We start from the raw sequence: 27675 nt of genomic DNA on the forward strand, positions 1-27675 counted from the left end.
CATTGATCCAAATAAATTCTCTTTCATGTACGTACGTGGTGGTGCACGTGCATAACTGCACTTGCATGTGAAGACAGATCCTTCTTCCATCACATATTTATGATGCCCTTGAAAGTATAACAAAGCTACCCTATTCTATGCACTAATTTATTATCTCCTGTGCCTTTGCCTCGTTCTTTGCTTTCATCTTCAACGGGTATATGCATTCTTTTCGGTATAGCTGCCATTGGTAATGCAGAACCATAAAATAATGCAACACACAAGTTTTCAGAAAGCTTCAAATTAAACAAGTAGTGTTACCTGATTCAATATGCAAAATGATGACAGTTTCTAATTAATGTCTTTGTTTCATCTCTAAAAGCTTAACTGTGAAATCTCATCCAATCAATGAACTAGGAGAACATATATATAACAGGAAAAAGAATAATATACATTAATTTCTGAGATTATCAAATTTATGGTGAATTAAAATAGTTTTCACTTAACTTAGTGTCAATTTTGTCCACATTATGCATGTTAATTTAGTTTGTCTCAGTTTCTAAATTTGGTCAACTTCATCTTAAAAGGAAAAAGTGGTCACCTGAAATAAAACATCGAAGTTTTACTTAATAAGTAAAAGGATAATATCCAAATTTGAGAGAGGGAAAATAGAATAATTAAGATGAGAAGAGATCGTGCGTAGTACAACATGGCTGCTAACATAGGAACTTTTGTTGTTGTTTATGTTTCATTGGATAAATATCCAGCTAAATCTCGTGCATGAAGAGCTAAACTCAAGGGGAATACCACGACCGAACAAACATCAACACCATTCCCACTTCTCATTATTATTATCATCTCACGGAACCTTCCACTTTTGTGAATATATATATATATAGCTATTATCATCCGCACTAAAGTTTGTTCAAACCCCTTCATCTGTGCTTTTAATTCTTTCTTCAACATTATCAATGATTGATAATTAGGTGGTTTGTAACACAGCAATTATTGCACAGGAAGACACATAGAAGGTGTTGTCTTTTTGCAACGTTCTGGATCCGACATAGCCTTTGTCGGACCCACCTCCACATGTTCTTCCCTCTCCCTCTCTTTTGAGTTCTTCATATTTTTTTCCTTGTTGCATGGAGAGGAAGATCATATCCCACCCAACATATCTCTCATAGAACAGGTAATTCTTTGTTGTTATTATCGAACTATGAATATTCAACATCAACTTTTAGGTTGGTCTGAATAAAATTAGGTATAGATCTGTTAATCAAAGTTTTAAGTTCAAGCCTGATGGAAAACATAATGGAGAAAGGAAATACGTCACTAAAAATTATTAACCAGATTTTTTGACATAGAGTAGTTATAAGCAAAGATGAATACTTTATTCATATAACACGAAGCAAAAGAACATCAACGACTCACCCCAATTCTTACATAGGCCGGTGTCAGTCGACTTACAAGTTTGTTGGCACCATTCATGTTGTTTTTTTTAAATTTTTCGTTTCTTATGTTGAATTGGCCGGTCACTTATCTTGTCTGCTACAGTTTATATAACTTTTCTGCTATGAGCGTCAGCCATGATGACATTTCTTTTGGCTTTATAGACTCTCTTTTTTTTATATTTCTTCCTTCACAAGTGATTAAAAAAGGAATTCCAGAAATCTTTTGGTGTGTGTATTTTTTAATCAGATAACATTTGAAGGAAGGAATTTCAGTATGCTTTAGATTTCCATGCGTTGTTGTCTTCTTCTTTGTTGTTTGTGAAATCTGCGTGTTCTTTTGCCTGAGCCATTATCTTGTGTTCCACTTTTTTATCATACCTTTTTTCTTTTCACATAATATTTCACGTTATACGAACAACCTTTTATGTGTACAACAATAAACGTTTATTTTTTAAATCTATACCATATCATATTATTATTTTTTTCTGTATAGATGCATTGTACACAAAAATAATTATAACTCTTTTGAAGGTTGTTATTATGTCATTTCTCTTTACCATTCTTTGCATGCTTTTTGTTTGTCTGAGGTCTCACATGAAGATCTTTTTGCTTTTCTTCAGCCTTTTCCATATATCTATGTATGTGTATTTTGCTCTCCCTTTAAGGAGACAGTAGCTTCCTTGAAACATCCTCAAAAGGAAAACCTCTCTGCATCCATGACTGTATATGTACTATAAGTTTGTTTTGGTTGTGGCTATCTTCATTTATCAACCTTCCTTTTTCAAAGTGTTGAATTCCATCTTTTCCTTCATTTCCTCCACACCTAGCCCAAGGTAAAAAAGCAACCTTCATTTCTTTCCTTGTGATGAAAGCTTGTAATGTATTGTGTGATATTACCGTATATACTATCTCATGAAAATTCTTACTTAAAATGTTTTCAGGGGAAAATTAGTTTTAGAATATCACTACATTTCAAAATGTTATGTACCTTTTTTAATGGTTCCCTTGTTCAATACTGTTTTCGTGAAAGCTGTAATTTTAGTTGATCTTCATTCGTTCATTGTTGGTATTAATTATATGGTACTAGTGAAAGATAGAGGGTAGTATCTGTTTGTCTGCATTTCTTGGGGTGTGACACAAAAGAAGAAGTCATTGAGGCAGCCATGAGTGGGGAAATTAAAAGAAGAGGAAGAGAGAGGAGGCTGAATAGAAAATGGGAAAAAAAGGATGAGTTATTTTGTGCAGTTTAAGGGTAAAATGTATACACCAAATTGCCTTCATATACGTGAAAGATTATAGATATAGATGATCTTATTTGTCCACATGTTGTTTTCCAACATTGCTTTCTATAGAATTTCCTTTCATATATTCGGCAGCTTTTGAGGTTTGTCATTCTTTGAAAGACAGTGCTGAGGCTTTGAAACTGGTATTCCTAACAAATACAATGGGGGGTTGCGTGTCAGTACCTTCTAATGCAATAAAAGCACCAAGGAATCTCCGTAGACGGATAACAAGACGGCGTCAAAAGATCTCAAGTTCTATTCCTATTCCTATTCCAGATGATATCATCCTGAATAGGAGTAGCAGCGCAGGGGGGCGTGTGACAGATTATTCTGTAAGTGAATTTGTTCATATGGACTTTGAAAATGGTGCAACTACTACTTGCAGGCGCTCAGAAGTTTCTAATTCAGTATTCCATCTTACTCAGCTTCAATGGCAACTCAGTCAATATGACAATGATGCAAACTGTATATTCTTTTGACTTTACTATTTTCAATTTTTATCTTTTTGGAATTGTAATGAATTTGTTATGTCACTGCTTGCAGTAGTGAGTCAAGAAGAAACATATTTTGATTCCCTCAGCATTCTGGAATCTGATTCAGATGAAGACTTCAATAGTGTTCATGGAGGTAATGTGTTACCTGTTAACATATATAAACAATTATTGAACCATGTGCACACAAATTCTAGCCTCTAAGAATGGCTATTATGTTGGGGCACTAGGCCACTGATGATTTTTACACTTTATATCATTGTATATTCACTGAGACTAGAGTGTGTAGTTATGCCAATGACCTACCAGTGTTGTGATAAAGATTAGCCTTAGTGTGTGGATTATAGATTAATTTGTCTTTGTATTCATTATTATTGTTGTTGTTCTGCACCATATAGATTGTTGTTTCTTTCTTGGGTTGCAGATTTATATGCAGATGGTTTTCCACTTGGAAACATCCCATGTGGTCAAGTGCTCCAGTATGGAAGATCATCATGTTTTTCAGAAAGCAAATGTCAGTATGAAGAATATCATAAAAGCTATCTTAAAGTTGATGGAGGAAATCAAGACAACTTAAAGGGAAGAGATGAAAGTAGTTTTGGCCTTGTCAGTACACCAGGTTGTGGAGTGTCTCGCTTAAGCAAGACTCAGGGAAGCTTCAAAGGTATAAAGGAATATAAACATGGTCTGGAAGAGAAAACTCCAGAGAGTGCACGGAAATCAGGCCTTCATCGGTTGGCACCCTCTGTTAGTTTCAATGACAAAACATTGAATCGGCAAAGCAAACGGCTGTCACAGATCTTCAAGCTTTCTTTCAAACGAAGGTCCAGTGATGTAGAGGATGCAAATGAACTTAGTAAGTGATGAAATACTCAAATTTTCATTGCATGAAAATAATTTTAACAGAATAATGGTCATTTTCTAACACTGCATTGGTTCCTTTGGGGCTGCACTTTAAACTTCCAACTATAAAGTTGAATACTGGTAAGTGTTTAACTCGAGTACTTTTTCAAATATTCTAAGTAATGCCTCGTGTTGCTTGAATCTGTTGCATGTAAGTATGCTACATTAATATATACTATTATGCTAATTAAGCTCCTTAATATTGTATTCGTATGTAAGGTCGTTCAAAAAGATATTTGTTGCGACCCAGAGCAGGGTATACAATTCCATGCCAGAATGGAGAAAAGCCATTTCGTGGATGTTGGTCTGAAATTCCACCCTCAACATTTCAACTTCGAAGTGAACACTATTTCAAGTATGCTGTTGACCTTCCTTGCTTGATGTTTTCATTATATAAGATCTCATCGACAAGAGATAAAAACGTTTAATAATATATAATTAATGCAACTCTCATCTTATAAACTGTTATAAACTTTTTAAAGGTTGAGTTACCTTGAAATAGATTTCTTAATAAGTTATATGAAAATATAATTGTCTAACCATTCTCTTTGTAGGGATAAGCGCAAGTGCCCTGCACCGAATCACAGTCCTTACACTCCCATTGGTGTTGATCTATTTTTCTGTCGAAGAAAAATACATCATATTGCTAGACATCTAGAGCTTCCCAATGTGAAGACCGATGGAAAAATTCCCCAACTTCTTATTGTGAATATCCAGGTATAGCTTTTTGGTATTTAATTCAACAACATTCATTAAAAAAATTCAGTACTAGTGTTGGCATATGTATCATTAATTCATTGTCAAATTATTAGACTGTGTACTGTTGATTGGTTTCACATACATCATATTATTTATGTGCTTTGTGGCAGCTGCCCATATATCCAGCTGCAATGTTCCTTGGTGATAGTGATGGAGAAGGGATGAGTCTTGTACTGTATTTCAAAGTTTCTGAGACTCTTGATGAACAAATTTCTTCCCAGTTTCAGGAAAGCATTATGGTAAATATATTGTCCATTGCTATTATCCCATTGTAAACTATTTTCATTTTAGTCAACTTATGTCACCAAGTTACCTTAGTCTATATTAAGTAAATAGTTTAGTGTTCTCCATTTCACGTCTTTAGTCGCAGTTGGATTTACAATATTGTGTTCACATTGTAGGTTATTGTTCTAAGATCTCTATATTTAAGTCATTTAATTGATCAAATAAGAAAGTCTTGGAGAATGTAGATTCTAGAATTTGAGTGTTTATTTTAACTCCTATAGGTCAACATTGAACTGCTTGAGTCATTGTGATGCGATTACACCAGTTTTTTTAAGGCTTCTCTGCAGTTGTTCCATTTTTAACCCAGTTTGAAGCATTCATGCTAATTGCTGCACATACTTTGTGCCAGCAGTTCTTCATGGCTCTGTTAGGAAGTGCTGTTAGAATATTTTTTCTCTCTCTGTTCATTTAGGGTAACATATTTAAACTGAGTCAGACACAACATATTATATTTTAATACGTAACAATCAATATTATTAACATGGTTCATGTTTCTTGTTTATGCTACAGAAATTAGTTGAGGATGAAACAGAAAAGGTCAAAGGATTTGCAAAAGAATCTACTGTTGCTTTTAGAGAAAGGCTAAAGATCATGGTAGGACTCGTCAATCCAGAGGATATGAACGTGAGTGCTGCTGAAATGAAACTAGTAAATGCTTATAATGGAAAACCTGTACTCTCACGCCCACAGCACAACTTTTACAAGGTACATAGAAGTTTAAAAATAATCATATTTCTACCATATTATACAAAACAATATATCAAAACATATAACTTTAACTAATGTGATTCCTTTTTCCAAAGTTTTTGTTCTTTTTTTGTCATGACTTAGGCTGTTTGAGTACCCTTTACTCAATTTTTTTCTCTTTGTATTGCAACATTTATCCTCTATAGGTTATCCAAACATTTGTTGTTGCACCTTACATGGAATTGAATTATGTTTATTCCACTCCTAACAGGGTTCTAATTACTTTGAGATTGATCTGGACATTCATCGATTTAGCTACATATCAAGGAAAGGACTCGATGCATTTCGGGATCGTTTGAAAGAGGGCATTCTTGATTTAGGCTTAACCATTCAGGTATTGTATCATGTTTTCCTATGCTTACCATATATGTTGTTTCTCATCCATTCTCAGCAGAATAATTTCAATAACCAAATCAGGCATTTAATAACACAAAATGCATGAAGATCAAGTCTTAAATGAATTTGAATATGACTCTTGCAACCCTTTTTCCAGTATTGTTAGCTTTCTACTAAGATTGACAATCTATAAATTTGTAATACAGGCACAGAAACAAGAAGAACTTCCAGAGAAAGTATTGTGCTGCCTGAGATTGAACAAGATTGATCTTAATGACAATGGTCAAATACCCATGCTAATGACTCTTGATGGTGAATGCTAAGGGTTTTCAGTTGATTGGAGGGAATAGCATTCAACAGTATAAATAAACATATGTATGTATTAGTTACTTTGTATAATTCCTCGGTCTAGGAAAAGTGGGAGTGTTTAAGTTGGATATGCAACTCCTGCAGTTATGTTTTCTGTTCATATGTACATTCAAGGAAAAGAAATTTAGAGCATGATTAACATGTTTTGCCAAATGAGTTAAAGGTAGAAGTGTTTCTTCATTAACCATTGTAATGTAACCCTGTAAACAAGTGAAACACATTTTGCATTATTGAAACAACAAATGTTGTCAATAGATGTTTCTCCCATGTGGGTGCATGAGTTAGTTCAGCAATATTCTCCTCCTATATTCTACAATATCTATAGTACGAGGATGGTGAACAGAGCTCTACCATTGGTTTTTGTGTTGACATAGATTTAAAATAAAATGTATACGGAAATAAATATAACAGTGATTTGACAAAAAGAAATTGAAAATGTTAGATACATGCAGTCTAACAATAGGTGTGAACAGAATATTAGTAATAGTTTAATCTCTTTTCTCAAACACTGTTCTTCTTTCAGTTTCACTGAGTTGACAGCAATGCACATAATAAGGTACATTTGGATACTCTTATAACATCAAATTATATAGTGTTTACACCTAGTAAAATAGAATCGTTTTTGCATAGTATTATAAAGCAATCACGCAACGTGTCAGTTCTAATAGCCTTGCCATTCTAAAGTGAAAACTTGTATTTTAGGATCAAAACTTTTTAGCAGAATTCCTCCAAATTTAGACACTAAGAACAATTGTAAGCCATCAACTAGGATTTTGGATAGCACAACCAAATTCTGACAGCACACAGATTAAAATTATTTATTTTATTAATTAAATTATTTTGAGTGATCACTAAAAACAAATATTTTATTTTAACGGTTATTAATAAATATGTAGTTTGACTTTATGTCACTTGATTCTTCCCACTGTGACGTCCCAATGAAGATTTGTATTTCAGATTATTCCGGTCTTAAATCCACTCTGATAACAGAATACTGATAAGATTCTGTTATGTTATTCGTAACTCCATCACAATTTTTTTTTTAAAGTTATTTATTTGGGACCATAAATTTATTATTAAGAAATAATATTTTGAGAGGTTTAAAGCTGTTTTGAAATGTTAAGAAATATAAGCTCACGAATCCTGTGAAGGGCACTTGAACAGTGTGAATATGATCTATGAGATGACTGTTTCTTTTTGCACCTCCATACGTTGTTCTTCTGACACTCCATAGAAAACATACAAATATTTTTTATCCTTGTGCCACCTCCATATTTTAGATTACATAATTTAAAATGGTATTCCGAATATAATCTGGATTTGATAGTAGCTTCCGGATTATATAATTCGGACACACATTTGAAAAAAAGGCTTCCAGATTACATAATTAGAAAGTTAAAAATGACTTTCAGATTATGTAATATGAAAACTAATCATGCATCTGAAAAAAAAAGACTTCTGAATATGTAATCTCAAAGCTAATTACGAATTTGAAAAATGAATTTTAGATTATGTAATTCGAAATATTACATAAAAACATTTTTGAAAATATAAAAATTTATAGAGATAGAAGAAAAACATATGAGGGGTGTAGGAAGAAACAGTCTTATGAGATTAAGAAATATGAGGCCATTAAGTTTGACCCATTTGAAACTGTACAGTCAGAATGCAGTTTTTTAGACAAATTCCTCCTAGCTCAATCTTTTTCAACCTGCACCCTACGTAGATTCAAATTTCAAAAAATGTATTTCATTCTGCAAATAAAAATCTAAAAATAAAAATAATACATTCTAGAAAAGTAGAATGGAAAAGATTATTGTCTTTCGGAAATAAAAGTCTGAAAACAAAAATAAAAATCTCATTCTGAATAAAAAAATTCGTTTTTGAAAAAAATATCCAGAAACATATTTAAAAAAAAAATCTGAAATGCATTCTTTTATATACCTTCATTTTATTTAAGAATATTTTCCTGCATCTCCATTTTTAAACCTACACCCCTAATCTAATTGTATTATGCATAGTGATAAGTTATGGCACATGCATGGGTTATAAGAAACGTTATTTTATTGTGTTTTAATTAAGTTTCAGTTTTCTTCTAAATTAAATTTAGATATTTTTAATTGAATCTTTATTATTTACTAAAAAAATATGTTTTTACCATTAATTTTTAATTAATTAAGTGATATGAATGTTATTTTATTAATTATATTACATTATATCATCACGTCTTTAGAAACAATTTGTATTTAATATAATATAATATACCATAATTAACACATAACAATAAATTATTTTTATTATTTTTATTGAAAATTTGTTAGATAATAAAGAAGTATCATTATTTCTTCTTACATGAATGATGGTGACAACGACCATCTTTTAGCTTTTGTGAGTAATAACATGAAACTAATAAAAAATCATTACAACCTAATTATACAACACACTTTATAAAAGCAATAAAATTAGTGTATAAATAAAAATATATATCATTTATATTAATCTCAATACTTTATATTTCTGACAAATAAATAAACAAAAATAAATAATTAAAAAATATTAAAATTTGATTACTCAATCGATATTTTTTAAAGATACCCAAATTATAAATGACTTAAAAACTTCATTAATTATTTTCTTATGGTAAATTATTGTAAGTAGTATGAGGGAAAGGTTTTCTCCACCAAGCTTTTATCCTACAATTTATTTTTGAAAATTTTGGGGTGAGTGTCATTTTAAAAATCTTTGTTAATTCTATTGGATGATGAAGAATGGGGAGAAGGTGTAATATTATGAGGTATTTGCTAAGTAGAAAGAGAAAGGTATTTGAGCTTTGTTTATAGGAATAAAAAAACTACACAAAGTTTTGGCTTTGAAGCTGATGTTCATTCCATCTTTGATTTTTCGGTCTCTCAAAACCCAATGCCTTCAATCCACAATGCCTCACTATACCATTTACCACTTTTTTAAATCTCACAATATATAAATTTCAACTATTATAATACCATTTTCTTATATAAATATTACTATAAATTATACTAAACTGATATATAATATATATTTTTAAATATAACTATTATTTTAAGTAAATAAATAAAATAAAAGAAATAAACAATTTATTTTGCATTTTCAAAATTATTATTCTACTAAAAAAACGATTAAATATATATTAATTGAATTTTAATGAATCGAAATAAATTGATAATTTTCATTTTATTTGTTTAATTTAAAATAAAATTTATTTAATTAATCTAATTTATATATATAAATTTGGCATAAAAGATATGTAATTGGTGTTTTATTGAAATATAAAGCACATTTCTAAAAAAATTATTTTATCTTAACAAATATTCAATTACATGTAAATACTAACTCATATTCTAATATATTAATTATTTTTCTAAAAAAGTTTATCTATATTTCTTATTATCAGATTAGTATTAAAATAACTTTCAGACGTAGTATTCATAAAATAAAATAGAAATGGAATTTTTCATAAAATAAATTAACTAAGTTATAAATTATTTTAATTTTTTTAAGACTTTAATTTCAAACATTATTTTTTTATGAGTGAAGTTTAAGAATTGAAGTCTTAAGTCTTCATTTCTACTCAATTTCTTTACTTTCAAAACTTTCGTTCTCCTTCTCACTTTCCTTAAGAACCGGAACTGGACTTCACTACATGCACAGTAAAAAGGTTTAATTTTGTAAATAAAGTTCCAACATGTCTATTTGAGTATTTTAATTCAGTTTCCGGTTCATTTTTGAAAAAAATCCGTGAGTGGCAATGCAAATGCAAGTTCCGGTGGGAGGAAGAGTGCCCACATGGTTCTCTCGTCGGAGACTCTTGGAAGAGAAGCTCTCCCAACTCCACAAGTGCACCAACCTCAACCATGTCAACCAAATCCACGCTCAAATTCTCAAAGCCAATCTCCACCACGACCTCTTCGTCGCTCCAAAACTCATCGCCGCTTTCTCCCTCTGCCGCCACCTCGCCTCCGCCGTCAACGTTTTCAACCAGCTCCCCCACCCCAACGTCCACCTCTACAACTCCATCATCAGAGCCCACGCCCACAACCACTCACACCCCTCTCTCCCCTTCAACACTTTCCTCCAAATGCTGAAAAGCGGTCTCTTTCCTGATAACTTCACCTACCCTTCTCTCCTTAAGGCTTGTACCGACTCTTCATCGCTTCCCTTGGTCCGAATGATTCATGCCCATGTTGAAAAATTCGGTCTTTACGCGGATATCTTCGTGCCCAATTCGCTCATTGATTCATACTCCAGGTGCGGGAGTTCCGGGCTTGATGGGGCCATGAGCTTGTTTTTGGCCATGGAGGAAAGGGATGTGGTCACTTGGAACTCCATGATTGGTGGGTTGGTCCGATGTGGTGAATTGGAGCGTGCGCGCAAGCTGTTTGATGAAATGCCCGAAAGGGATATGGTTAGTTGGAACACAATGTTGGATGGGTACACCAAGGCGGGGGAGATGGACAAGGCATTTGATCTGTTTGAGAAAATCCCTGAGAGGAATATTGTTTCATGGTCGACTATGGTTTGTGGGTATAGTAAGGCTGGTGACATAGATATGGCGAGGATGCTGTTTGATAAGTGTCCGGGGAAGAATGTGGTGCTTTGGACGACAATAATAGCGGGGTATGCAGAGAAGGGGAATGCGAGGGAGGCGACAGAGTTATATGGGAAAATGGAGGAGGCTGGGTTGAGGCCTGATGATGGGTTTTTGTTTAGTATTTTGGCGGCCTGTGCTAAGTCTGGAATGCTTGAGTTGGGGAGGAGAGTTCACGCGTCTGTGAAGAAGTTGAGGTTTAGATGTGGCACTAAGGTGTTGAATGCGTTTATTGATATGTATGCGAAGTGTGGTTGTTTGGATGCTGCGTCTGATGTCTTTAGTGGAATGATGGCGAAGAAAGATGTGGTGTCTTGGAATTCCATGATCCAGGCTTTCGCCATGCATGGACATGGCAAGAAAGCGCTTGAGCTTTTCTCTAGGATGGTAGACGAAGGTTTTGAGCCAGATAGATGTACATTCGTTGGCCTCTTGTGTGCTTGCACCCACGCAGGACTTGTTAATGAAGGGCGCAAATGCTTTTATTCAATGGAGAAAGTGTTTGGGATCGTTCCTGAAATTGATCATTACGGTTGCATGGTGGACCTTCTTGGACGTGGGGGACACCTAGAAGAAGCTTTCATGCTTCTGCGCAGGATGCCTATGGAACCAAATGCCATTATATTGGGTACTCTTTTGAATGCTTGTCGGATGCATAATGATGTAGATCTTGGAAGAGCCGTGTGTGAACAACTGTTTAAGTTGGAGCCATCAGATGCTGGGAATTACTCACTTCTGTCAAATATTTATGCTCAAGCAGGAGATTGGATGAATGTGGCCAATATAAGGTTACAGATGAAGAATACAGTACGCCAAAAGCCTTCTGGAGCTAGTTCCATAGAGGTAGAAGAAGAAGTGCATGAATTTACTGTATTTGATCAATCACACCCTAAATCAGATGATATATATCGGATGATTGACAGATTGGTACAGGACCTCCAGGAGGTTGAATTTGTTCCAATGATACCCCAATAGAGGCGAATGAAATCATTTGGTTGCATTAGCATACATAACAGCTGAAATGGATTTTGTTGCGTTCTAATGCAATAAAAGCACCAAGGAATCTCCTCTGAACGGATAACAAGACGGTGTCAAAAGATCTCAAGTTCCATTCCTATACCAGATGATATCATCCTGAAAAGGAATAGCAGCGCAGGGGGGCGTGTGACAGATTATTCTGTAAGTGAAGTTGTTCATATGGACTTTGGAAATGGTGCAACTACTACTTGCAGGCGCTCAGAAGTTTCTAATTCAATATTCCATCTTACTCAGCTTCAATAGCAACTCAGTCAATATGACAATGATGCAAACTGTATATTCTTTTGACCATTTTTTTATTTTTTTATAAAAGTCATGTTAGGAATTACTGGTTGACACCTCAGACTTCAACGATGACTAGAGTATATTCTTTTGACTTTACTATTTTCAATTTCTATCTTTTCGGAGTTGTAATGAATTTGTTGTGCCACTGCTTGCAGTAGTGAGTCAAGAAGAAACATATTTTGATTCAGTCATCCTTCTGGAATCTGATTCAGATGAAGACTTCAATAGTGTTCATGGAGGTAATATGGGTGTTCTTGAAGCAAGTTGAGAATTAGCATGACCTTCCTGTTTGAATGCTTGCACTGGTTTAACTAGAAAAGTGAGGGTGATTATTATTATTATTTTCTTTCCAATACTTGATTGTGAATATCTCACTGCTGCAAGCAACCTCAAGAACTTGACTTGGAACCTAGTTGATGCTATAATATTATTTGCTTTTACAAAATAAGCTACTTAATTCTTCTACAGCTTCTTCCTTTTAAAGGAGAAGAAAAAGCTAGAAAAAAGTTCGCCCAAACATACCTAATAATACACCATCAAGTGTATGAAGTTAAGTGAAATATTCTTCTCTCTATCTTGTCTTACATGTAAAACATAAAACTACATAGACAAATATTTTAGTATGATAACTGAAAAATCTGAAAGGCTAACAAATTTTTCATTTACTACTACACACGACGTTTCATAGTGTTTGATTGGCTTTCTAAAATAAAAAGAAAAATGTTGATATACATAACATAACTCGTCAAGTAGAGTGTTTATCAAATATCATAACTTACTGTTATCAGTATTAAAATTTCGACCAATTTTTTAAGGTAAATATTAATCCTTTAAGTAATGTTCTTTGAACTATCTTAGACTAACACATTATCCCTTTTTCCTTTTTTTTTGTCAACAAATTTAATCAAACATATTGTTGATAAATGAGTCAGTTTAAAAAAATAACACCTAGTGGATAAGAACAGTTTGCCTTCTAAAATTTGACACATTTTTTTCCCATCAATTGTGATTATATAAGAATAAGTGATTTTCTTATTATTATGGTACAGTATTATTATTTAAGGAATTCATAATTTTTTTAAAGACTGTAATCATAAACGTAGGGTGCACGCAGTAAATGTATACCATCAAATGTTTTAAATTACTAAAAATAAATTAACATTCAATAACTTCTATGCCTTTTATATGATAAATGTTTTCTTTTGCAATAAAAATACTTTATCTTTTAACCACATGTTCGTAGACCCATTTCCAAGCTTATTTAGATTACCATAAACCGATAACATTACAATTTAGGCTTGCAATTTCATAGCATTTTCATGCACCTCTCATTATAAAAATAACCTTGTAAAATTCTTACATGTTCTAGATATAAATCTAGAATATTTCAAACAAGTATATGGATTACACGTTCTGCAAAAGATATTTCGGATGACGGATGTCAAAAACATTCAATTTTAGTTTCCTGAATGAGTTTTTTTGGCATTGCAATTGAGAGAACAATGGTGGTTAAGTTTGAGGTTTTGAGTGGTTAAGTTACATCAAAACTACAATGGTGGCCAAAGCAATTTCCTACGTAACCTTGGTACCTACGCCGACTCCAACGTGCTTCATGCAAACAATGATGTCGTCAGTGAGGGCCAAATTCAGACAAGCATGGCCACACCAATGTGTTTGTTGTAGCCCAGAGGGGCAACATGGTGAATGAAATTGTTATAGAATGAATAATCCTGAATAGTTAAAATGTTTTCTTTTAGAATATTTCTGAAAAGTGTAATCCATAAATCTTTTAATACATTTTTTATTTTATAAACATGCACGAAGTAATTCCTACAATCTATGTAAGTGTTAGAATCACAAAGACCACAAAAAATGTATAAATAAAAAAGGAAATTGTTGTTTATCTTATCCTTAAGTACGTTTAAAACAACAAAGCAGAAATATAGAATATAGTTAGCTTCCTTGGTCTAACTTCATTGTAGTACTTTGGATTGCCTAAATAGCCTTTTGAGGTTTAGCAAGAGTACTTTTTTTTTGCCAGAACAAGAGAATTTTTAGAACAATACTTTTATCTTTGTCTCTCTTTCTCAAGTTTTTAATATCTGCAATGCAGCATATACAAGGGTTGAGGGAACATGATGAAATAAATAAATGAACACATGTAGTAGTAGGCTACCAAGGTAAAAGAATTTTCTATGAGAAAAGTTAACTTTTCTTTAAGCATATCACCTAACACTTGGGGGTTGCCATTTGTTACTGTAATCCTACATATAATTCAGTGTTAGTCCTTTATGTACACTTAACTCTGTAGTAAACAAAAGGAAGGGTACTGTTGCCAAATCAAGAGAGCTGAAGTACAAGTTAGAATGGTTCAGATATCCATAAGGATTCCATCAATGCCCACTATGTTTTCTTAGTCCTGCAGCCCTTGAAGATGTGGGATTAATCCTGTCCCTCGATCCCTGTGTCATTGGTCTGTAACACACAAATTGATATGCTAGTATTCATAACCAGTTATATTGTAATTTTGTTTAAACTACTTCTGATTTACCCTTAAAACTGAAGTTAGAGATCAAAGAAAAATGTATGCTGCAACATTAGGTTGAGTTTCTCATTCAACTATTCAATGAATGCAATTAAGCAATTAAGGAAAATGATAGACTGAGAACAATAGGCAAAAAAAAGTCCATACTATGTGAGATGTGCATATGTTTCGACCAAATATCATATTCATGCAACTTATTTTAATAGTTCATTTTCTCTCTCTCACATCATCTTATTTCACTCTTTCTTGCTTGTCTTCTTATTTCTCTTCAATGTACAAATTGTATGAAGAGAATTTCTCTCAAAAAAATTGCATCTTTTTCTCTCATCTTTTTATGTATTTGGTGATAGGGCCTTTTTCAAGAGTGGAAGTATGTAAACAAAAGTGATGAGAACAATATTTTTTTCCAGTGGATCTAATAGCATGCATGGAGGTGTAATATGTTTGTTTCTTGTGTAACATCACCCTAGATAAAAGTAGTCTTTTTACCTCTTCCTAAGGTTGATATACGAAGAGATTGCCGCATATTATTTTCATTCCGCTGCAACAACTCACCATTTTTATTTGATGAAATCATTTTTGGCGCTGATTGCTTCACAGGCTCACCATGTTTTCTGTGGCCCTGTAAAAGTTTTGGTACATAAAGTAAGAAGCATTCTGACTAAAATAGAGTAGTACATAGGTATTTTGATGCATATCAAGATTTCATATATAATCCACACTCTGAAAACAACACTACTAAATAAGAATTTCCATCAATAGTAAATAAAAAACCTTAATTTCGTCATCGGAAGACTCTAAGAAGAATAATTTAGTTTACTAAAGAGTATTACACCAGATTGGTTCTCTGGTGTTAATTTGTAGACATCAAAATAGTCCAAGGCTGCTACACACTAGGACCAAATTAGTCATTGAGGACTAAAATTGTCATTCGGAAATCATTGTGATGTAACTGATATTTGGAGGATTAAGTTATACTATAGCAAGGGAAGTTTTACAACCACTAATGAGTAAGAAAATTAAATCCATTAGAAATAACTATGTTCAGCTATTAATAAAAAACACATATGAAGTGTTAGTTGCCAAATCTGACAGATCAGTTTATGTTATCAAATGTGGCATATATAGTCCATGGTCAATAATGACAACCCATGGTTTTGTTTGATCAAAAAACGTGTTCAAATTAGCCTGAGGATTTCAAACTTACCTGATCTAACTGAGCATCCGATTTATCTGTGAAATCGAATTCCATGTAATAATTTGAGTTGTATGTATCAGCTGCATCGAATGATTTTTGTTGAATCCGAGGAGGATGGTATATTGGCAATACGTAGGTGGAAGTCTTGTCCTTATGCCTTGTGTTGAAACTATGTTTCCTTTCTGAAACTTCTATCCTATGTTTTGTTAAATCATATGCGCCTTTTTCAAAGGTTGGATCCAAAGCACTGATTTTGCTTCTTGAACAATCAGACAATATGGATGAAGCTTCTGGTTTTCTCCTTTTAGCCCATGTAAAGCCACTGGATGCTGAGACTGGTGCTGGTCCAGAGTATACACTGTTTTCATTGCAACCATCCCCCACTTGGGCAGCCTCAGACTTTCCATCACATGAAGGCTTTGGTTGCTCTATATGCAAAGCTCCTATATTAACTTTTGCAACATGTGCCCCACCATCATCTGTACCAGCATTTTGAGAATTATTCTGCATTTCCTTCACAAACAAGAAAGAGAAGTGAATAAAAAATAGTTATTTTCTTCAAGCAGTGTTGCATTGTTACTGAAAGCAAGAGCACCTCTTTCAAAGCTGGCATGTTGAAATTTATATGGTCATGGGAAACTTTGTGGACTCGTCTGTGCCTTTTTGATGTTACAGCCTCTCTCACTTTACCTGCAGCCTTTTTCCTGTGCACAAGACAGAAAATAAATTAAGCAAGTAGTTTCAATAGAAACCATGATGATTAAGTAGACTATCCATTTTAAATAATTCGGTGCTTAAGATACTCAAGTTTGGACCTGGTGAATGATTTAAATGAATATTAAATACTAACTTTTTTCACCTGAGGTCTAATTCTCCAGCATAAGGTTTTGATATAACATACGCGAATATTAGGCCTTGGCCTTTTCGAATATGATGCAACCTTTAATTTTCATTCCCTATAGTAGTACTAATAATTACTAAATTCATAAATAAGATTCAAAGCAGGAGAAAAATTCAAGTGTAATATAGCTTTGGCATAAGTATAGAAGAAAAAACTGAAATGATATATACCTGCTCGCATCTTCCCGATCTCTGGCATCCATTTCTTTGCTTGGTGGATACTTTGGCAGGAGTAATGGATCACAGGCATATGGCTTGGTTCTGAAATACTGCAAAATGTCCAACATGAAACATAGAATCAGACACATAATTATGTGCAATAGCCAAAACCGAGCATAGATCTTAGTAAAACAGCAGTTTCAGAATAACAACTATGAAAAATACACATGGAACACCATCCTCATGGTTAACTCGTGAAGAATCATTCTTTATCATAAAGATAAAGCTTATTGAAAAAGGAAGATCAAAATGCATAAAGAATTCACCTCTGACGTGAGTGCAGAGGAGGCAGTCCCACGCTTGGAGGGATCAATGGAAAGTAAAGTCTCGAGTAGTTTTACAGCAGGTGCAGGAAAACCTTTACACCTCTCTTGAAGAGAGGTTTCGTAATTAGTCTGAGGCTTAAACATTGTGGCCAGAGGAAGCTTATTCTTTTTCCAGTACTCCTGTGGTGGAGATCCACAAAGCTTGAAAATTTTGTGTAATTGTTCAACCTGTAGATTAAATAAGAACATACAATAAATTAAGCCACCAAAGATTTAGTGTTAGCCTCACAAATGAAATGATGCATTGATAGCCTTGTTCTCATGCCTTGTTTCGTAAATTCCTTTGTCCTTATTTTCTCTTTAATTTTATTTTGTTTGATTATCCTTAGAAGGATGAATAAAGTCTTGAATTTTATCTCCATGAAGTCAAAACCACATGGCAATTTCAATATCCTATTCATTAACTTGACGTGGTGATAAGGTAAATTCTCGTTGGAACAGTGTTATAGTGTGTTGTTTGATAATGAGAATTACCTCAGTTCTCCCCTTAAGGATGGGCCTCCCCAGAAAAAGTTCAGCAAATACACAACCCACACTCCATAGATCCACCGAAACTCCATAAGTTGTTGATCCCATCAAGAGTTCAGGAGGACGATACCATAGAGTCACCACTCGACTTGTTAAGGGTCGCTTGTTATTTGGACTAAGGGTATTTGCTAATCCAAAATCTGCTATCTTGAGAACACCTTCATTGCTTACTAGTATATTAGATACTTTAATGTCTCGATGCATAATACCTCGAAGATGACAATGCTCAATTCCACTTAATAACTGTCTCATGTAACACTTAATCTGTTGAGTAAAATATGAAACAACAATTAAGGTAACATCTAATGCACTAAGCTAAAGTAACCATCCTAATGAGTCATAAAATTATGTGATAAAATGCAGACAAACCTGTGCGTCAGTGAACTTTATATCTGGAGAAGCTACTAGGCCAGCAAGGTCATGCTCCATGTATTCAAATACAAGGTATATGCTGTTTGAATGTTGTGAAGTAATTATACCATCCAATTTCATGATGTTTGGGTGGTCAAGTGTGCGAAGAATTATTATTTCTCTCGCCATGAACCTAATGCTATCCGCTTGATATTTGTCAAAACGAACCTTCTTCAGGGCAACCATCCTCCCAGTTTCAACTTCACGTGCTTGGAATACACTGCTATATGTACCTTGTCCAATCTACACAAAAGAAAATGTCCTAAATAGATAAATGTTGACCTCATAGATTGTCTTGTCTCTGTTCTTTACAAGCCAGTTGCTAGTTCATGAGAATCTAAGATCAAATATTTTCATAAGTACTAGTCAAAATTTTATGCAGATGCTACGGTTTTACCAAGTCTGGATTAACAAAAACTGTTGTGTTGAGTCGTCACTGGTGAAATTTTCATGGAATCTTTATGACAGAGATTAGCTACATGATTTAATTTTTTTTCTAATAGTTAAATGCAAAAAATTCAACATTTAATATTATTATGTTTGGTTAGAAGAATGGTTAGTTAGCCTTGTTCTACATAGGAGGACTCTTGAACACAACTGAAGTTACCATCTTTAAACAAAATCATCATTGCAAAAGTTAAAGCCTACATGAACTTGCCCCAACCATCATTTAGACGTGATTCCAACAAAGCATTCATTTTTCAAGAACAAAACTTCTGTAAGATTGTTCTCATCCAAATTGGAGTTTCACCCCAATAATATTGGTTAACTTTCAACACATTACTCCATTAATTATGCAAACTACCAAGTTAAAACTCAAATTCTAATTGAAAAACATAGATTTAATTCCTCGCATACTTCTGATATTATTTCTAATAGATTCATCTCAGCAATATGTTTGTTAAATGTTTATTAAATATTATCATTTCTTTCTATTTTTTCTTCCTATCACATCATATTGTATGATACATGTATTTTTTTTTCTCCGACAAGGTGTATAATTTGGTATTTGAGATGTCATCAATCACTTATCAACATGAATATCAATGCATTGATTACTAATATAAGATGGGAATGGGGTGTTGAGTACCTTATCCAATCTCTCAAAAGAATCGGCTTTGAGAGGGACCCACCCTTGAATGGCTTCCCCAGCAACAGAGGTAAGCCAAGGTGGCCACCCAGCAGCATTCTGTTCAGCCTCCACAAACCTACACGACAACCTCAACGACACTGGACCTCTCAAGCTCCCCTTCTTCCACTCCTTTGTCTCCTCTAATCTGTCGTCCCCCTCACGCGCCTCCACGACGCCGTTTCGCCTCTTCCCATTGCACCGTTTCCGTGAGCTCGAAGCCAACACGGGCAGCCCCGGGGACGTGGAATCGCCTCCGGCAAGAACATTCTTCGAACTCGCACAGCCCATTTTCCGGAGGGTCCGACCCGGCTAGGAAACGGGTCGAGAAAACGCCTCCGAAGAAAAATGAAACACTCAGAGAGAAAACGGAGAGAAACCCATAAAGAGAAGCATTGGGAGAGGAGGGAAAACGGTGGCTTTGTTGCTCCCCCCCTCGCTCCTTCGATTCGGTTTTTTCTCTCTTCCAAAAATAACACAATCCAGTAACCAATATCCAACCCTCTTCTCTCTCTCTGTCTCTCTCTCTGTATGTCGCGAGATCTGCGGAGGATTTTCGAGGATGTCGCGAACGGTCGTGAGACATTCGCGGGTCCCAATGGGTGCATATCTCTTTTTGGTGTTCTAATGTAAGAGAAAGAAAGAAAAGAGGGAGAGAGAAAGGTGTAATGTAACGGTTCGAATGATGTGTTGTTTGTTTTCTGTTTGTTTGTCGCTTTGGTTGGATACACAGAGAAGTACAAAATAGAAAGATAAAGAGAGTGTGTGTTGTAATGGCATGGTTCACAATGGCTACATGCCAACTCCTAACAGCACCATTCAAACGCATGATGGAGTTAGTTCATTTGGGTTGGAATAATAATTTCATCACCAATCATGCATCCACACTCATTCTTCTTCTTTCATCATGTCTTTGTAATCTGACAGTTCTTTTAGTTTTGAGTTGCTGTCCAATTCTGACCCGACACCTCTCTTGGACTTTATTGGATAATTTACATGTTCAGTCAATGATTGTGGTTATCATCTTCTTTCCTTTCAATCTATCCATCACTACGTGGGTCATGATTGCTTCTGGTTTTCATTGTATTTTGATTATGTGACTCAAGTGATATAGTGCATGTTTTTGGAGCTTTTGGTGCATCACTCCCTTGTATATTTTTTTCTCGGTTAAAAGAAAGCAATGATACATGTTTAATTATCAAAGCTAATGCAAAAAGTTTCACATAGTTGTGCATGTATCAGTTATACAGTATTAATAATAATAATAATAAATTCTATTAGAGGTTGAGTTTTTTAAAAGAAGATTCTCTTTCAAAGGAAATAGTATCTGAAATTTGTTTTGAGAGAAACTTTGTTGACTTAAGCATCACTGAATAATTGTTGTGTAATGCTCACATCTTGTACTCGGAAAATGATCTAATGCCATGCTCAAATCAATTAAACTCTCCCACTTTTTGTAAAAAAAATTTGTATGATGTTGACACATAATGATTTTTGTATGATGCTGCCAGATTGAAAAACTACTAAGTTACTCTGGTTAAAATAGTTTCAACAGGGTTTATTCAGAAAATGAAGATAATGTGCAGAACTATGTTGTGAGCCAAAATCCTGCTGCTAAGATTCCTTGACACGGGTAAAGTGAACAGAAAAACAGGAAAAGAAAATAAAAGATGAGTTAAATTAAATAAGTCTAAACTTTAATGTGTTGACCATCTTTAGAAAATAATAAAGGCAGTAGCAGATGGGTGCTTCCTTTCTATACTTTCTTGTCAGATTATCAAGAACATGTAGAGGCCATATCAATAGTACATATAATTAAACAAATAACTAAAGAAATTGTTTCTTTTTCATGTTTTAAATTATATTTTGCATTCCTTTATTACGATTAACATATAATTTTAATCTTTTAAACTTTTTTTTCCAATTTAGTGTTTTTTAATTCTTTAATCATTATAGTCTATATACCATTTTTCTTCTTTATGTATAACTTTTAAAATAATTAGATATTTAAAATGGATTTTTAAGGATTTTTTTAAAATGTTCGAAAGTAAAAAAAAAAGTTTTTAAAAAATTATGAAGTGTGACTTTAAGGTTTTAAAGAAAGTGGAATTTGGATTTTCCTTTTCTAAAATGTTGGATGAAAGGTGGTGTTTTAGTTGAGGGGTGGTTTCTTAAGTTGAAGAAAGATTGAAATGGTTTAATGAATTCAATTAATGAATGTTTTTGAAAGTAAATGAGAATTTTTTGGATAAGAATGAATGAATTGAAAGATTGAATAGCTTATTGTAACAAAAAAGAGAAAGACTGAATTTGGGTAAAAGATTATTGAAATATCAAAATTACATATTATTTGTAAATAAAACATAACTAAAACTTTTTCAACTAGAATTTATTTTCTTTTAATTCTTAAAAAGAAAAAAAAATATTATTTTAATAATTATATATTGAAATACATCAATTCACAATTATGATAAACCAGCACAATTTTAATATTGTTTCATAATTTTTTTTTTCAATTATAAAGTGGAGAGTTGTCAACCACTTTAAGATTTTGTTATATTATCATAACATTTGTATCTCGTGTTAGTTGACAGTGGTCTTCAAACCATATTCACCTACTCTATAATGAATTTGAGAAAGTTAGCTCTGAAATGAAAATTGAGAGACACTTGCCACACATTTTTAAATCAAACAATTTTTCATTCTAATATTTAGAAAAATAAAAGTTAAAAAAAAGAGAATAAAATAAAATAAAAGTTAAAAATGTTTGATGGAAGGAAAAGGGAAAAGTTTTGATGAAAGAGAAATTTAATACAAGTATATACACAAGAAGAAAGAAATATGTTCATGGAAAATAATACAACATACTCCATTATTTTAAAAGTTATTTCCATATTATTTCTTTTCTTACAAGCACACAAACTTCTTTTCATCTATCTCTATTTCTTCCCTACCAAATATGCATTAATTTCTACTTTAAGTCTGAAAGAGTGACAAAATTTTGGTTAAATTTAACTTCACCTATCTCATGTGAACAATAATGAGGTAAACCTCATTCAACAACTCCACCTTACTACAATCTAAACAATACAAGTTTACAAGGTTATAATAAACAAACCTAAGCACTGTCCCACTTACATAAGATAAATCCATTGAAGATGATTGAAGTTAGCAAAGTCATTCTTTAAACTTCCATTCCATATCATACAAAAGGAATTCAATACAAGCTTTTCAATTATTTGTACTCTAGAACTGCACTTACAGCTTACAAGGAGTATTTATAAATTATATAATAATGTTCGTACATTAGTTTAAATGATCTTCATACCTGTAAACGATATCTTATACAACCAATTCCATAATTTAGATGTACAAAAGAAGGTGTTACATACAGTGAAACTAGAAAACAATAAACATGCACTAACCATTGCCAACTCTGAGTAGTGACTGCACCTTCATATTATCCATTTCATCTTCTAGACAACTTCATTCTGTACTTTAGGTGGAATCAGTAATCATGAAACCACACTTTTATACTATGATTTGCTCTTCTTTTAAGCGCAAATGTACAGGTCTTCGGTCATTATTTCCAAAGTCCATATCTTTAAGCAAAGGGTGCTTCTCTGGTGGTACGACACTCGGTTTTAATGGCACTGAATTGGTATTAGCTGTGTTGTGGCTGCTATTTCTAGCAGCAGGCACATCATGATTATGCTTACCCTCATACGTGGTTATGACAGCTTTGGGGTCGGTTGAAGCTCTCTCAACATGCTTACGCACGTTGCATCCTGCGCTTGTGCATTTGTAATAACTCCTGTCCATAGAAATTCAATAGCAGACAATTTAAAAGAATTCCAGAACAAAATACTTTCAACCTATAAACAACACAGGTTACCGAATTGTTGATAGATTGAAAGAATGAGTGGCTGTGTCCTCATACACATTGACTAAAGTGTATATATCTAAGGGAAACAATTATGCTTCAAAAGATGAGAATACACTAGCTTCAAGGGAACAAAAGAAAGAAACATTTACAATCGAACATCACCATTTCAGTGAGCATATTGGATTCCAAATTTCCAACTACCTAGATTTATTTAAAGAAAGACTTGAAAATAATATAAAAAGTGACAAACATCACATCCTTATTCCTGGTGGTTATTAGTGGCCTCTGTCGAGATGAAATGTCAAGTTTCTCCCAATTTTCCAGTAAAATTTGTCAAGCGTAACATTTGGGGTTATAGTCCCCAATCCCATTGCTTATAGCAACAAAAATTCTATAATAGAGTCTGGGAGCAGAAGCAGACACAGACAATCATTTGTACAGAGAAATCAAAAGCCAGAAATCAGGGATGGGTGAAAGCAAATTTCTAAGCCAATACTTTTAGTGCACAATACGAAGAAAACTTAAAGCACGTGAGGTTAATTTAGCAGTAGTCTTAAAGAAGAAATTTTTGTTTCATTTTATCTGTTACTTTAAGAAACTTTAAAGATGTCTATTAATTTCTCTAACTTTATCCTCGTCTCTTGATATCTCCCACTGAATGAAATGATAGCAAAGCATCAAGAAGTACAAGGGAAATATTGCCAAATACACTTTTTTAAGATATTCATAATCCAAAACAAAATGATATTTTTGGAAGAGGCAGTATCAATCGACACAGATTTGAATGTGAGTATATTACATTGACCTCCTTGAGGTTTAAGAAACACGTGCAAACTCCCTTTTTAGCTTCAGAAATTACACTGACAATAAAATTGTTATATTAGACAAATAGCCCTAGCACAAAATTTAGAAGTTTTTCAAAGACATACCTACTGTGTACATTTGTTCAGGAACATAGTACCCATTTAAAATCAACTAACGTGAAAGCACAATATACAAATAGAGAAAGTGAGTTCACATTATACACAATTAACACAGACTGGATTTCATGTAAGAAAAATCAAACATAAACTTCTTATAGCCTGGTAGCACTGATTCACCTTGTAACATAAAAAACCGCTGCTTGTGAATTAATTTGTCCTCGATATTTTATAGTAGACCTCAATGAAAGATTCAGAAAACATAATGAAGGATTCTTGTATCTTCGATTAATATCATGTCTATTAAGGTAATCAAACTCTATGCAATTAGTTATATGATTCCAAAGCGATATACTGTTTAAGAACTAAATGCATTCTGAATTTTGAGAAATATGAACATACAAATCTTTTAGAAGAAATATTGTGGCAAAGAGTTAAAGAATCACCTCGGATGAGGGTTCCCCTTCACCACTTTCTGACCATACTTTCTCCACCTGTAACCATCATCCAAAAGATCAACTTCGCTTCTTGTTTGCACAATAATTTTGGGTTCTGTTACAGTCTTCTGAGAAAGAGGTACTTCGGAAACCGCAAGATCAGTATTCCTGAAAAGCATAAATTTAGCCTATATTGTGAAGAATTAATGAAGTGCATAGTTGTATGATAAAGGATCAACATGGATAAACTTGCCTTCTCTTAGGGTTTGGCTCAATGTCATCTGCCTCTTCCCTATTATCTACATCACCCACTTCCTCGCTCTCAGTTGACCCAGGTAGTAGTTGCCTAGGTGCCCCTTGATTGGAAGTCTGGTCACTTTCAGGAACTGAACAATCAGGAATGTTTTCACTAAACTTGTTTACTTGTTGTCCAACCCAACCTTGTGAGTTTGACTCAGACTTAGGCTGAACAATTGCACTTCCATTTGAATCACTATTATCCTTGACACGTCTATTTGCCTGAGGCTTTTCATGGTTATGCTGACCTTTATAGATAATTTCAGTTATGTGACCATCAGGGGCACGCTCAACTTTTTTCTTCACTACGCAATTCAGATGTGTACATTTGTAGTAGCTTCGTGGATACTCGCTGCCCTTAACCTGTTTCTGCCCATACTTGCGCCAGTTAAAGCCATCATCTGCAGGTTTGTCAATGGCCTGGGAAACCAGCTGATATTTCTTATCAACCTGTGAGATATCCGATGTTTCCATTTGAGAATTTTTAGTTTCTGGTACAGATGAAACTATTTGCTGCTCCGAAGCTTCATTTACAGCAAAAGATGGCTGCTGTAGAGGTGGTTCAGTAGGAGCTGTTACTGCATGCATCTGGTAATCAGCTTGCATGTGCATATGAGATTGTGCTAGGACAGCTTGAGCTGTAACCTGTGCTAAAGCCTGTTGGTGAGACATCCCAAAGGGGCTCTGTATACATCAAATTGAAGAGATGGTGAGAACCTCAAACAAGTATATCCACCGTTCCAAGGAGAAAATATCACATTAAATAATAATAATAATAATAATAATAATAATGAGTAAACACCCCAACAGCAGGACCAGCAAAATATGTAATGCATACATAACCATGCACAGTCATTCAGAAATAAAAAAGACACAAATTTTTAAGGGCAAAACGAATCTTGAATAACCTTTATGACATTTACCATGTAATTATGAACAAGTAGAATGCAAAGCTAACAAGCGTTAATAGAAGACAAATAAATCCAATTATTGAGTTCCTTAGTCAACATAGACATGGACAAGGAAAATATCTCGATTATTTTCACTATCGAGTGACTTACGGAGATCGCATTTTTCAGCCACGAATTTTGTGTTCATTTGTTATTGCCAAAACACCATATCAAAACTAACATTAAAGAATCAGGGTATTGCAACCAAAAACCATTTCACTTTGACACATAATACCTCTAAAAGTTTTGACATTTTGAAAAAGTCTGATCTAAATCCCTCTACCATCACTAGAGCAACCCCTCCAACAACACCAAATTCATACTTGTTTTACTCCAAATTAATGTTCTTCACCCAGTTAAATGCGCTAAAAAGCAACCCCTTGTCTGAAAATCCGCTCATACAACTCCACAACCCAGAAATCATTCGACACTAGTGAAGTAGTTCACTGAAAACATAACACACGACACAATACAATCGTAATAAAATCCAGATCAAATCTGAATTGTTGAGAGTACTATACTACAATCAGAGCCCACCTAAATAAACACTGATAACCCCAAAATCACAAAACTCCAATCCCCCATGCCCATCAACCGATCCCACACCCTTCTTTCAAAAAGACCACATCTTCACAAAAACACCACACCCCTTTTGAAATTCATCCTCACAGCACACCTTCAGGAATCGCTATTACAAATGAAATTAATCACCTGAGGGGAAAAGAAGCCAGGGGAGTTAAGAAACCCAGAAGGGCTCAACCCGGGTGGGACAGTGAATACAGGGGAACGAGCAATGACCAAATTCATGGGTCTGCTCTGTTTGAAGCCCTTGTGGGGTCCATCGTCGTCCTTACCGGAGTTGTCGGCCACGGCGGCGGAGAAGGCCATCGGGGAGGCCATGGCACCGGCAAGAAGCTGGGAGAAGGAGCGGCAGTCGGCGGCGGCATCGGAACCGAAGAAGCTAGACACGAGGGTCATGGGACCGGGGCTAGCGCCGCCGGCGGCGGAGAAAAAGGCTTCCGCGGAGGGACGCGGAGGGAGTGTGATGGTGGGGCGCGGATGCGGCGCCGTGTCGGAGTGGGCGTTGGGAGTGGACATGGATGGTGGGTGGAAAAATTATGGAAGAGAAAATAAGATGGAAAGATAGCGCCAGAGAAGCACGAAACTATGGTTTCGTTTATTTTCGTTTTGTGTTGTGTTATCTTCAACACTCTCAGCGCAAAGTCCAATCGGTGTCGTGCAAAACTCAATAATAACAACAATAATAATATTATTAATATTGTCGGGAAAAAACTATTTTGTTTTATTAAATAAAAAATTATTTATAACAAATATATTTCTCTTTTTATTAAAAGACAAAACTATAACAAATAACGTTA

At 34.1% G+C, this 27675-nt stretch overlaps 4 protein-coding genes across 21 annotated transcripts; 2 read left to right on the plus strand and 2 right to left on the minus strand.

Annotated features, from left to right (window-relative positions):
- The first annotated feature begins 685 nt into the window (after positions 1 to 685).
- Positions 686 to 6880, plus strand: LOC137826691 (DUF1336 family protein (DUF1336)). Of its 14 annotated transcripts, none has more exons than XM_068632779.2 (11): positions 897 to 1168; positions 2834 to 3045; positions 3139 to 3178; positions 3257 to 3340; positions 3629 to 4060; positions 4327 to 4462; positions 4662 to 4824; positions 4977 to 5105; positions 5662 to 5856; positions 6110 to 6232; positions 6441 to 6880. In XM_068632779.2, exons 2-11 carry the CDS (start codon positions 2875 to 2877, stop codon positions 6555 to 6557), a joined length of 1590 nt encoding a protein of 529 aa, XP_068488880.1. In that variant the 5' UTR covers positions 897 to 1168; positions 2834 to 2874; the 3' UTR covers positions 6558 to 6880. The 14 variants fall into 14 exon arrangements, with proteins under 14 accessions (XP_068488872.1, XP_068488876.1, XP_068488873.1 ...); XM_068632778.2 differs by having other exon boundaries at positions 903 to 1168; positions 2838 to 3045; XM_068632780.2 differs by having other exon boundaries at positions 903 to 1168; positions 2838 to 3045; positions 3260 to 3340.
- Positions 6881 to 10250: 3370 nt separating this feature from the next.
- On the plus strand, positions 10251 to 12737 carry LOC137826694 (Tetratricopeptide repeat (TPR)-like superfamily protein). The gene has a single exon (XM_068632781.2). It carries the CDS (start codon positions 10388 to 10390, stop codon positions 12200 to 12202), a length of 1815 nt encoding a protein of 604 aa, XP_068488882.1. The 5' UTR covers positions 10251 to 10387; the 3' UTR covers positions 12203 to 12737.
- A 1754-nt stretch (positions 12738 to 14491) lies between these two features.
- Positions 14492 to 20692, minus strand: LOC137826690 (cyclin-dependent kinase C-2 C). Of its 5 annotated transcripts, none has more exons than XM_068632762.2 (9): positions 19768 to 20692; positions 18636 to 18920; positions 18213 to 18530; positions 17679 to 17906; positions 17365 to 17462; positions 16889 to 16997; positions 16303 to 16806; positions 15585 to 15717; positions 14492 to 15025 (listed from the first exon to the last, which is right to left on the minus strand). In XM_068632762.2, the coding sequence occupies exons 1-9, from the start codon at positions 20095 to 20097 to the stop codon at positions 15018 to 15020; spliced, it is 2013 nt and encodes a 670-aa protein (XP_068488863.1). In that variant the 5' UTR covers positions 20098 to 20692; the 3' UTR covers positions 14492 to 15017. The 5 variants fall into 5 exon arrangements, with proteins under 5 accessions (XP_068488863.1, XP_068488865.1, XP_068488864.1 ...); XM_068632764.2 differs by having other exon boundaries at positions 15651 to 15717; positions 19768 to 20437; XM_068632763.2 differs by having other exon boundaries at positions 14602 to 15025; positions 16303 to 16797; positions 19768 to 20437.
- Positions 20693 to 23064: 2372 nt separating this feature from the next.
- Positions 23065 to 27556, minus strand: LOC137826695 (putative WRKY transcription factor 4). The gene is made up of 4 exons (XM_068632782.2): positions 27008 to 27556; positions 25303 to 26030; positions 25059 to 25217; positions 23065 to 23620 (listed from the first exon to the last, which is right to left on the minus strand). Exons 1-4 carry the CDS (start codon positions 27392 to 27394, stop codon positions 23338 to 23340), a joined length of 1557 nt encoding a protein of 518 aa, XP_068488883.1. The 5' UTR covers positions 27395 to 27556; the 3' UTR covers positions 23065 to 23337.
- Between the last annotated feature and the right edge of the window lie 119 nt (positions 27557 to 27675).

The sequence above is a fragment of the Phaseolus vulgaris genome, chromosome 8 (assembly GCF_051622355.1).
Source record: "Phaseolus vulgaris cultivar YP4 chromosome 8, ASM5162235v1, whole genome shotgun sequence".
Taxonomy (NCBI): Eukaryota; Viridiplantae; Streptophyta; class Magnoliopsida; order Fabales; family Fabaceae; genus Phaseolus; species Phaseolus vulgaris.

Excerpts from the sequence above, each read along its gene's own strand:
- LOC137826691 (XM_068632766.2), top strand. The coding sequence starts at position 2,157 with ATGTACTATAAGTTTGTTTTGGTTGTGGCTATCTTCATTTATCAACCT. Across the intron at positions 4,825-4,976 it reads TTCTTATTGTGAATATCCAG|CTGCCCATATATCCAGCTGC; the intron begins GTATAGCTTTTT and ends GCTTTGTGGCAG. Across the intron at positions 5,106-5,661 it reads AGTTTCAGGAAAGCATTATG|AAATTAGTTGAGGATGAAAC; the intron begins GTAAATATATTG and ends TTTATGCTACAG.
- LOC137826694 (XM_068632781.2), top strand. The coding sequence starts at position 10,388 with ATGCAAATGCAAGTTCCGGTGGGAGGAAGAGTGCCCACATGGTTCTCT.
- LOC137826690 (XM_090293529.1), bottom strand. The coding sequence starts at position 20,097 with ATGGGCTGTGCGAGTTCGAAGAATGTTCTTGCCGGAGGCGATTCCACG. Across the intron at positions 16,998-17,364 it reads GATCGGGAAGATGCGAGCAG|GAAAAAGGCTGCAGGTAAAG; the intron begins GTATATATCATT and ends TCTTGTGCACAG. Across the intron at positions 15,718-16,302 it reads CGGATGCTCAGTTAGATCAG|GGCCACAGAAAACATGGTGA; the intron begins GTAAGTTTGAAA and ends AAACTTTTACAG.
- LOC137826695 (XM_068632782.2), bottom strand. The coding sequence starts at position 27,394 with ATGTCCACTCCCAACGCCCACTCCGACACGGCGCCGCATCCGCGCCCC. Across the intron at positions 25,218-25,302 it reads GAGCCAAACCCTAAGAGAAG|GAATACTGATCTTGCGGTTT; the intron begins GCAAGTTTATCC and ends TATGCTTTTCAG. Across the intron at positions 23,621-25,058 it reads AAGGGGAACCCTCATCCGAG|GAGTTATTACAAATGCACAA; the intron begins GTGATTCTTTAA and ends TTCTATGGACAG.